Source organism: Miscanthus floridulus, chromosome 9 (genome assembly GCF_019320115.1).
Source record: "Miscanthus floridulus cultivar M001 chromosome 9, ASM1932011v1, whole genome shotgun sequence".
Lineage (NCBI taxonomy): Eukaryota > Viridiplantae > Streptophyta > Magnoliopsida > Poales > Poaceae > Miscanthus > Miscanthus floridulus.
The window spans coordinates 9,468,044-9,479,608 of NC_089588.1; the positions used below are offsets into that span (position 1 = coordinate 9,468,044).

At 42.9% G+C, this 11,565-nt stretch overlaps 2 protein-coding genes and 1 long non-coding RNA gene across 3 annotated transcripts; 1 reads left to right on the top strand and 2 right to left on the bottom strand.

The window, feature by feature from the left end:
* Window positions 1–973: 973 nt before the first annotated feature.
* LOC136483378 (uncharacterized) lies at window positions 974–7,942 on the bottom strand. The gene is made up of 2 exons (XR_010765429.1): window positions 7,847–7,942; window positions 974–1,406 (listed from the first exon to the last, which is right to left on the bottom strand). It is a non-coding gene; the product is annotated as an uncharacterized lncRNA (long non-coding RNA).
* LOC136483377 (receptor kinase-like protein Xa21) lies at window positions 3,159–6,076 on the bottom strand. Its single transcript, XM_066480408.1, has 2 exons — window positions 3,889–6,076; window positions 3,159–3,778 (listed from the first exon to the last, which is right to left on the bottom strand). The coding sequence occupies exons 1-2, from the start codon at window positions 5,741–5,743 to the stop codon at window positions 3,408–3,410; spliced, it is 2,226 nt and encodes a 741-aa protein (XP_066336505.1). The 5' UTR covers window positions 5,744–6,076; the 3' UTR covers window positions 3,159–3,407.
* A 208-nt stretch (window positions 7,943–8,150) lies between the features above and the next one.
* On the top strand, window positions 8,151–11,177 carry LOC136479191 (vegetative cell wall protein gp1-like). The gene is made up of 3 exons (XM_066477133.1): window positions 8,151–8,193; window positions 10,337–10,625; window positions 11,075–11,177. The coding sequence occupies exons 1-3, from the start codon at window positions 8,151–8,153 to the stop codon at window positions 11,175–11,177; spliced, it is 435 nt and encodes a 144-aa protein (XP_066333230.1).
* The last annotated feature ends 388 nt before the right edge of the window (window positions 11,178–11,565 follow it).

The following is an 11,565-nucleotide window of genomic DNA, read 5'->3' on the forward strand; positions in this document are numbered from 1 at the left end:
GAAAAACAAAAGGAAAAAACTGGATTTGCATGCCAAGAAGTTTGGACTTTGACATATTGGCTGCTTCCTCGTGATCATAGTCCGAACTACACGAATACTACTAACTGGATTGATGTCGTACACGCATATGAACACCCCAACATTCCTTTGGAAATATGCTCGATCGGAACTTGGAAGCGTAATCGAACACGGTGGCCCGCACCCAAAGGTAAAACAAGACGAATCATCATCAGGACAACCTAAAGGACTTTGGACCCAGCATGACAGGACTCATCTTGTTTTGCCGCGTCGGACACGATGTCCTGCGCCGTTACCATTGTCATCGTGGCCGCACAAGCTCCTATCCCTCCTCTTATATATACACCGTGTATCAAGACAAGAAGGGACAATCAGATCAATTCATCACGTATAGCATATAGCTTTCTCCCTCTCTCGTCTCTCCAGCCCAGCCCCAGCTCCCAAGAGCACTTAGAGCAGCATTCCACGATGGTGGAAAACGTAGACACCACAAAATTGGGATCGTCGATGCCGTCGTCATGTTTGCCCTTGCTCATCTTCCACCATCATCCTCGTGGGGGCCAGGAGGAGGACGGTGACGACGAGGAGATGCTAATCTTCAACATATCCAAGCGAAGTCTGCACGAGAACGTGGAGCATGGCCTTCTAGCCACAGGCAACAGCATGTGCTGGACCACTGCGCAGGGTTGGATAGATACTGCTCGCTCAGGACCAAGGCACGACGTCTTCTTCGGCTTGTCTATGGAACCCTTGCACTGGCGACAAGCTCCCCTTACCAGGTATCGGAGAGGAACACCAGATCCCTACCACTGCAGGTGCCTCCTCTCCCACAAGGACCCAACTCACCCAGGATGTGTCGTCGTGCTCTTCAATGACGCCACGCGTGATCTCTGGTACTGCCACACCGCCGGTAGCGGTGACAACAACAACAGTTGGAGACATTACCCATATGATATTGGTAGGAATCCTTCTTCTATACCCGAGCTACCAAAGGGGAAAAAGGCACGCCTCCACTGCCGTCGCGCTCCTATCAAGAATATGATCCACTTCATGGTTTCCATCCAAGGGAAAATCTACTTCACCAAATCGTCTAAAGACAAAATGTGCGCCATAGATTTCTCATCCTGCACTTCTCCAAATAATCACAACGACCATTCGATCTCCCCAAAGGACTGTCCTCGGGCATGACGTGGTTGGTTGAGTCGCAGGATCAACTCTTTTTGGTCGTCATGGGCTTCATTGAATTTGATCCAAACAACATTGGCATAGAGGTGCATAGGATGGATTTCTCCACCTCAACAAAAGCTTGTTGGCGCACTGTTCCTGACATTGGAGATGTTGTGTTTCTTTTGGAGGATACAAACGCGGCTTCTTGCTCGGCGAGCACCCTGGGATTGAAAGAAAACCAGATATTCTTTATGAAGAATTTCATGGATGATGATGCTGATTTGTGCATTTTTTACTTGGAAACAAACACCCAAGAGATTATCCGAGTCCACAATCATGAAGACTTGATTCTCTAGAGCAAACCTTTCGGGATTGTGCCACCTAGTTAGCTATTTAGCTTTACATATACATTATTTATTGCTATTTACTTTGATTTATGTGAAGAAATACCATATACCAACAAATTGTAAGTATACATACGAAACTGTAAGAGCAATCAAGCCCTAATGTGGGTTTTAGTGATAATGACCACATAATTAATTAGAAAACTAATAAGATTTATCGAATTGATAAGTAGGTGAAAAGCTAATGAGGATAATACATGCGGACGCGGCGTTGGACTATTCATAACCATTTGTATCAATTGAGTTGAACATGTTGTGATCACCAGTCATTTGTTTAGTGTATCCACTATCAAGTACCCAATGATTTCGATGCAGGGTAGATCTAAAGATATTGTAGATGCAGTGCAGCTAAAGCAGGTAGCGGTAGCAAATTCATTCCACAGTGTCAACACTATCAAATTAGTTGTCATCGATGGCTTCAAAGAGGTAGAGGTAGAACTTGCGTGTTGATAAAGTGTTTCAGTGTTTGTGAAATCATATCGCCTGCGGTTGGGGAGTTCCCCTCTCCATCTCCCAAGATCAATACAAAAAATTTGGAAGAACAACAATGTAAAGAGATGATATATTCTTGCTATTTCTATATAATAGAACTGTACAAAATCTCTCTCCTCTCTCTCGAGAGTGTGTGTGTATATATATATATATATATATATATATATATATATATATATATATATATATATATATATATATATATATATATATATATATATATATATATATATATAACTACTATCCTGTAACTGACTACAAAATAACTTACACTAGTAGAGAACTTAGTTGTAGTCCTGGTTCTCAACCATAGTCCAGGTTCCTCCAACCAGGAGTAGATGTGTTTATTGGGTAAAAAAAAGTTACAGCTGTGGGGAGATTCGAACCTACGACCTCCCACTTTAGTTCTTGCACGTTACCATCTCATCTATCACCACACAACTAACTTAGATAAGATACGTTTTCCTTTTAAATTTAGCTTGGAGACACCTTTAGTCCGGGTTTGAGACATAAACCGGGACTAAAGATAGGTTCGTGTCTCAAACCGGGACTAAAAGTCTCACTTTTAGTCCGGGTTCATGTCTCAAACCGGGACTAAAGCCTCTGACACACCTCGGTAACCGTTGGGCAGGGACCTTTAGTCCCGATTAGAGCTACCAACCGGGACTAAATGTTTCTCTAGTCCTGGGCACGAAAAATATCGGGACTAAAGCCAAATTTCGAAGTGGATCAAAAGTCGTTTCTCTACTAGTGTTATTCTGTAGCGGCCTTGAGTTACGATAATTACTATGTTAATTTACGAGATTATAGTAACTCTTTACTAAGTGGTTTACTATAATGTTATGGTAAATATCCCCATGTGTTATAGGAACCCAACTATCGTAAATACATATTGACATTATCGTAAATTATTATATAAAATTATCGTAAATGGAGGTGACTACATAATAACTTATTTTATAGCTGGCTACTGAATATATATATATATATATATATATATATATATATATATATATATATATATATATATATATATATATATATATGTGTGTGTGTGTGTGTGTGTGTGTAGTTTTAGTAGCACTCTGTATTCCCCCATCTCTCTCTCAAGTATATATGTGTTGTTAGCCCTGCAATGAGGCCCTGATACTACTAGCATGGAGGTACATTAATCCAGTATGGCTGCGTGCGCACGATCTCCAAATCTTGTTGGTCGTGAACCTGGACAATCTCCATGGTTTGCTCCTTAATTTCATATAGATGCATAGATCCTCCATGTCGCCATCCACTAATTCCTCTCTCTCTCTCTCGAGTATATACATGTTGTTAGCGCTGCAATGAGTCAGTCCTATCTCTTCCTTTGACGTGGGAGGCCTTGATTGAACTAATTCGGTTGGCTGCTTCTCTCATGGTCATCCGCTCACTTGGGAACTGACGTGTACAAGACAGTGCTACTTCTACTAGAGACAACAAGCATTGGTGAGCTATTGTTGAGGCGGGCTTGCATTCATCCTGTAGTGAAGCGTCAATCACTTGCAGTATCTGATCTGGGAAGCTCCTCTCAACGAAGTTAATAATGCTGAGTCCGTTTTCAAACATAGGGTCCGTTGGTCTTTTCCCAGTCAACATTTCTAAAAGTAAAACTCCAAAACTGTATACATCCCCGCATGTTGATGGGCGCCCACCTCCAGCGTACTCTGAAAAATAAGTAAGATATATATGTAAGTACATGTATGTAACTCTTGCAGTAATTTTATAATGCCATAAATTTTTTGATATGATGAGTCAAGCAAGCAAAGCAAGGTACCTGGACCAATATACCCTATAGTTCCCTTCACACCAAATGAACTTGTGCTGTATGCGTCTTGGCCAGTTGTCGAACTAGAATGATGATAGAAGCTTGCAATGCCGAAGTCCCCTAGACGAGCGTTCATGTCATAATCGAGGAGGATATTACTCGGCTTCACATCACAATGGATAATAGGCTTCCCACTGTCATTGTGTATATAATCTAAAGCATCAGCTATGTTAACTGCTATGCATATTCTTTGAGCTAAGCTCAAATGGTTTGGACCTTCCCCATCTCCTTTTTTATGCAACCATGTGTCCAGATTTCCATTAGGCATATATCCATAAACTAGAGCTTTGAATGTATTGCCTCCAGTTTGAACTGACGAGCACGCTGTTATTATAGGAACTATATTACGATGCCGAATGCTTCTTAGTGCTTCATATTCTGATAAGAAACTTTTCTTTGCTGCCTGCGTGTCGATATCAAGAACCTTCACAGCCACTTCCAGTTTATCCTCCATTAAATTTCCTCTGTATACTGAACCGTAGCCTCCTCTTCCAATCAGGTTAGATTCAGAGAAGTTTTTTGTGGCTTCAGCTAAATCATTGTAAGACACTTTAAGGAACTTATCACCAAAAGGAGGCGATGATGAATGCGCTCCTTTATCCTTCATCTCAGTTATAAAAAAATAGCCCAATACTATTAGAGACATGAAACCAAATATTGGAATCAGTATCTTGACCAGATAATATTTTCTTTCTCTTCCCCAAGAGGTAGTAGTAGTAGGGCATGTAGGCATATGTAAATCTGACACTCCTCCACAAAGTCCTTGGTTCCCCACAAGTGAGACCGACCTAGCATTTCCAAATACTCCAGTTGTCGGTATTTCGCCTTGTAGATCATTATATGATAGATCCAGTTGGGTCAGATGCTCAAGCTGGCTTAAATCTGTCGGGATGAAGCCTGACAGATTGTTATGTGAAAGATTGAGCATGCTCAAGCTCTTTAGATTACTCAAAGACACTGAAATGTTTCCTGTCAGAAAGTTACGGTCCATTTGGAGGACCAGTAACCCTACACATCTTCCCAAAGCACTAGGAATCTCCCCAGTAAGATTGTTTGATGAAAACTCAAGGTCAGTAACATGTTGGAGGTTACCAAGCTCTTGCGGTATCGGTCCTTGTAAATTGTTGTAGGACAAGATACATTTGACCAAGGTGGTGCCAGAACGAAATATCTCCTTAGGAATAGAACCCTTAAGATTGTTATAACTAAGGTTCAACTCTGAAAGAGGAAGGTTCCCCAGACTAGGAGGTATAAGACCTTCAAATTTATTTTCCGCTAGAGTGAGAGATGCCAATTGAGTAAGATCTCCAATAGAGGAAGGAATTGGCCCAGTTAAATTATTGGTCTCAAGAGATAACTTTTGTAAGTTTTTTAATTTTCCGGACCATTCTTCAATAGTACCATTCAGATTGTTGTTAGCTAACTGAAGTGTTATCAATCCACTGAGGTTCCCTATGCTTGTGGGAATTGTACCTGATAAGTTATTTGTATCTAATATTAGTTGTGTTAGATTGGTGGACAGGTTGCCAATTGTATTTGGTATAGCTCCTTGTAAATTATTTGCATGTAAATCGAGCACTTCCAAACTCCTACAGTGGGACAGCTTGTCTATAAATTCCCAGCTCTGGCTATCTCTTGCTTGGAGATGGTTTCCCCCAACGTTTAGATAAGTCAATGCCTCGAGATTACCAAAAGAACTAGGAATTTGGCCTGTAAAATTATTTTGTGACAGATCTAGTGAGACTAGATTTGAAGCATTGCCTAACGAAGGTGGAATATGCCCCTCAAACATATTTTGGGACATGTGAAGAGCCTAAAGACTAGGGAGTTTATCACCAATGTAAGATGGCAATTCCATGCCGCCTAGCTTGTTCACAGCAACGTCTAGTGTTTGGAGAGAAGACAGGTTGAGGAGGGTACCCGGGATTCCACCTGATAGCATATTCCCACCGAGAAATAGACCACGTATACTTGAAAGTTGCCCGAGCTCACTAGGAATGCTTCCTGTGAGCTGGTTTACTGCAAGATTTAGAAAAAATAGGCGGCTGATATTTTTTAGGTTTGATGGAATAATTCCGGTGAGATCATTGTTGGAAAGTTGTATGGCGAGTAGATTGGGCAGAAGGCCCAAACTGGAAGGAATTTCACCTTTTATGAAGTTTCCAGATAGGTCTACTCCCTGTAGATTGGAACAATTTGTAATGGAATCCAGAATGGTGCTTTGAAGTAGGTTGTTTCCCAGCAGAAGGAGCTGAAGTCTTCGTAGACGGTTGAGAGGAGGCAACCCGCCCCGAGAAGAAATTTGTGGACAGTTTCAGTTTGTTAAGAAAGGTTAGGTTTCCGAGGGAGGCTGAAATCGGACCTGACAAGCCATGGTCACTCAGGTTCAGCACTGTGACTCGCCCTGGGTGCCTTAGGCTGCAGGTCACGCCGCTCCATTGACAATAGGGGGTGGTCGTGTTCCACGATCTCAAGGTTCCATTTGGATCAAATGTGGCCTTCTTAAAATCGAGCAATGCGAGCTTGTCTGTTTCATTCCCGGGGACCTCTAAGCAATCGGGTGCGATCAACTCCATAAAGGCATAAGCAACGATGCTATGAGAATAAGCATGGCAAGTTTCGCTGTTGATTCGGCGGGCATTCACCTGCAAGGTGTAATAAAGAATAAACATTGCGAAATGCTACAATTCCCGTACTTGTCCCGAATTAGTTTCTTCTTACGAAGAAACAATAACTCTGCCTCTTAATTAAAAAGATTAGAAGTTTATACAACAACATGACGCACTATCACGCACCGCATAACATCTGACCTAAACACACAAATTATTGCCGAACTTTGATGCAAAAGCAATAAAGCAGCTTCAACTTCCCATAGCAGATCCTTAGCCCAAGCCACCAAGACACTACCACCTGTACACAACTGGCTCCACCAACGCATCGCCTAAGAGGAGGCTACCACATGTCTTCGTTGCCAAGCTTCGTCACACCCTCAACGAAGCACAGCTCCGACTCCATTTCAGCATGATCCACCCAAGAACAACAGCGCATGAACACCGCGAGGAACGACAGATGGTTGGAGGCACGGGTCTTTTCCGATGCTACACACCACCGCCACCGCTAAACACACGCCACTGTTGTGCGGCACGGCCCGGCACCGCTCATGCTAGGTCCCCGCGCAGCTCAGGCTACGGCCACCGTGCCCGGGTTCCTACAGGCCTGTTTGTTTGTCTGGACAAGGGTGGCTCGTGTGGCTGGCCAGAAACATCGTATCGCACTAGAGAGGGAGATGGGGGGAAGGCGTGAGGAGAAACAACAATGGATCTTGCCCTTAATTACTTCCTATGATATGGCAAGTTTGCAGTGTGTGTGTCTATATATATATATACTATCCTGTAGCTGGCTACAAAATAACTTATTCTGTAGCCACTTTGAGTTACGATAATTACTATGTTAATTTACGATATTATAGTAACTTCATACTAAGTGGTTTACTATAATATTATGGTAAATATCTCCATGTGTTATAGTAACCCAACTATCGTAAATATGTATTGACATTATCGTAAATTAGTATATAAAATTATCGTAAATGAAGGTGGCTACGGAATAACTTATTTTGTAGCCAGCTACTGAATATACTCTCCCTATGTATAGAACTATATATATATATATATATATATATATATATATATATATATATATATATATATATATATATATATATATATATATATATATATATATATATATATATATATAGTTTTCTTGCAAAGGTAAAGTGTAGGAACCCGTAGAAATTTAAAGTACTAGTACTAAGTTCTTTTTTTTTAGTTGTAAGACCAGTATATAGTAAAAGCCAAAAACGATGCCTATATATTGCAAAACAGTAGGAGAAAGAAGAGGGCACCTAATGAACTCCCCCGGAGGCCGGAGCACACGACAAGGCAGCCTTTTGTGCTTGATTGATTCTGCCGGATGGTGCACAACTTTGAGTTGGTTTGGCTGGTCAGCTGAATGAGGCGCCTTTGGGGGTTTAAGAATAGTTATACAGCCTCCTCACGTCCACATACTTGCACTATCATACCTTATCTTCTTAGCTTGACCGCCATTGGGACGAAGACCCTGAGTCCGTCAACTCAGCAGTTTACTGCGCTTCCATCTTCTCACCAGCACGGCGGCCATCTCTATCTGAGCCGGACAAGATTGTTGCCATGTCCCGCCTGAACAGAGAAAGTTGGCGCTGTTGTGACACCTGTACGTATCGTGCGGTTTCAATGCTGACAAATCTTAGTTCATGGAAGACAAGGCATGACAGTGCTAGATTATCGTCCCACAATCGGCTTTGGCCCCACAATCGCTCTTCAAATGTGGCCATGATTCGTTCATGGGCTGTCTTTGACAATGACAGGCTAACAGATCAAGCACTATCATAATGGTAGAGTTCTCCTAGTGTTTTTAAGTAATAATAAAACACTACCACTACTCATAACATATGAGAATCCTCACTACACTACTGGAAACAGAGACTTTGCCGAGTATAAAAAATCGGGCACTCGGCAAAGACCTTCTTTGCTGAGTACTGCACTCGGCAAAGAATTGCACTCGACAAAGAGTTCTTTGCTGAGTGTCGGGCACTCGGCAAAAAAATGCACTCGGCAAAGGACTTCTTTGCCGAGTGCCAGACTCTCGGCAAAAGCGTAGCACTCGGCATAGGATGACCCGCGTAACGGTGTTCGGCCACGTCGTTCTTTGCCGAGTGCTTGCTGTTAGGCACTCGGCAAAGATTTAATTTTTTTTTAAAAAAATTCTTTGCCGAGTGTCCCAGATCTGGCACTCGGCAAAGATTTAATTTTTTTTAAAAAAATTCTTTGCCGAGTGCCCCTGGCACGGCACTCGGCAAATATTTAATTTTTTTTAAAATGTCTTTGCCGAGTGTCCTATGAAGGCACTCGGCAAAGAGGAAATTTTTTTTAAAAAATCAAAACCCTCTTTGCCGAGTGCCTTATTCGTGGCACTCAGCAAAGACCCCCTTTGCCGAGTGCCATGCTCCGGCACTCGGCAAAGTGTTTTTTTTGTTTTTGACCTCCAAATTTTTTGTGCAGCCCTTTTAAAGCACCAGGAGCTCCTAGTTAGAATTTGAGGTTTTTATGGCTTTTTGATATATTTAGTTACTTTATTTCATTTACTTGATTTTTTTCGAAAAATATAATTTTGAACTGCACGTGGTACGAATAATGGAATTTAATGATTCAAAAAATGATAGTCATGTTACTGAATGTAGTGTGAGGCTGTATCCAGGAACGGACCCGAAATTTCGGACATCTTGTTCACGAAACATGACCGCGAACATGCGTGCGAAGTGTTTTTAAATTCTATAAAAAGCAAACGAAGTCCGAAAATCATGAAACTTGTTGAGATGTCGTAATATCATATGTGGAGGCTATGATAAAAATTTCAGAAGATTTCGTGCATGTGGTCACGTACGATGCTTACAAACCAGGACATCTCTACATGTGATATCAGATATCACATGTAGAGATGTCCTAGTTTGTAAGCATCGTACGTGACAACGTGCACGAAATCTTTTGAAATTTTTATCATAGCCTCCACATATGATATCACGACATCTCAACAAGTTTCATGATTTTCGGACTTCGTTTGCTTTTTATAGAATTTAAAAACATTTCACACGCAAGTTCACGGTCATGTTTCGTGAACAAGATGTCCGAAATTTTATGTCCGTTCCTAGATACGGCCTCACACTACACTTAGTAACATGACTATTATTTTTTGAATCATTATATTCCATTATTCATACCACGTGCAGTTCAAAATTATTTTTTCCGAAAAAATTCAAGTAAATGAAATAAAGTAACTAAATATATAAAAAAGCCATAAAAAATCCCCATATTCTAACTAAGAGTTCCTGGTGCTTTAAAAGGGCTGCACAAAAAATTTGGAGGCCAAAAACAAAAAAAAACTTTACCGAGTGCCGGGGCATGGCACTCGGCAAAGGGGGTCTGTGCCGAGTGCCATGAATAAGGCACTCGACAAAGAGGGTTTTGAATTTTTTTAAAAATTTCCTCTTTGCCGAGTGCCTTCATAGGGCACTCGGCAAAGACATTTAAAAAAATTAAATCTTTGCCGAGTGATGTGCCAGGGGCATTCGGTAAAGTATTTTTTTTAAAAAAATATTTGCCGAGTGCTAGATCTGGGACACTTGGCAAAGAAATTTAAAAAAAATTTAAATCTTTGCCGAGTGCTAGATCTGGGACACTCGACAAAGAAATTTTAAAAAAAATTAAGTCTTTGGCGAGTGTCTCCCTGATCCGGCACTCGGCAAAGGGCAGTTCTAGGACTTAAGCAAATTCGGCCGGCCGGGCAGTCAAACAAACAGCCAACCAACCCCCGCGCCCCCGCCCGCGCCGCCCCCGCCCCCGCGCCGTGCCCACGCCGCCATCGTCCGTGTGCCCGCGCCGCCCGTGCGCCCGTGCCGCCCGCGCCGCCCGACCGCCCGCGCTGCTCGTGCCGCCCGGCCGCCTGCGCTACCCGCGCCCTGCCCCCGGCCACCCCAAGCCGGCCCTACCCCCCGGCCGGCCCTGCCCCCGGCCGCGCTCGTGCCTGACCCCGTTCCCGACGCCGCCCGACCCTGACGCCGCCCGCCCCCTACCCCCGGCGCCCGTCAGGTATGCCTTCTCTCTTGTTGTTGTCGTGGTAGTGATAGTTGTAGTAGTATTAGTTGTACTAGTAGTGCTAGTGGTGGTAGTAGTATTAGAAGTAGTGGTAGTAGTCGTACAACTAGTGGTAGTAGTAGTAGTAGAATTAGTGGTAGTAGTAGTAGAAGTAGTGGTAGTAGTAGTAGAACTAGTGGTAGTAGTTGTAGCAATAGTTGTGGTAGTAGTAGTAGAACTAGTGGTAGTAGTAGTAGCAATAGTGGAAGTAGTAGTAGAAGTAGTGGTACTACTTGGATATATTCTTCTGCATGGATTGATATCCAAATTACATGGCTTCTCTTAAGACATATGTGCTTGTCAGCCATCGTGCCGCTATTTTTTGCAGGTTTTGGAAACCTCACCGTGCAGGGGAGGTTCTGCCGAATTTTTTTAAATGATAGTATTTTGTTCCATTTTTGTAGAGAAGAGCCCGTCGGAGCCGAGTCGGAGTTCCCGTCGCCGTGCCGTTCTACCTGCACTGCGTTGCCTCGCCACTGCACACCCGCCATGGCCCCACTAGCCTGACTCCACCGCCACCCTAGGTATAACCCCTCTTTCCGTATCATGGTCGTAGATCACGTAACCTAGTTAGGCGTCTCCCGTTCGAAAGAGATACGGTTGGAGGTATGCAGATCTTTGCATATCTATGACCATATCTGTTTTGGATTGTCCACGTTTTTTGGACAGTCCATGGATGCGTAGATGGGTTAGTTTCTATGGTCTGGTCCGGTTCGAGACAGAGTTTCAGCATCACCTTCCTATTGTTCTCCGGATACGCACTCTTCTTTGGTAGGATGTGTATCTAGAGAACAGCGGGGAGGTGCTGCTGAAATTCTGTCTCAGATAAGAGTAGAGCATGGAAACTAACCTCATCTACGCATCCATGGGTGGGATTAGGACCTATCCTCACCTA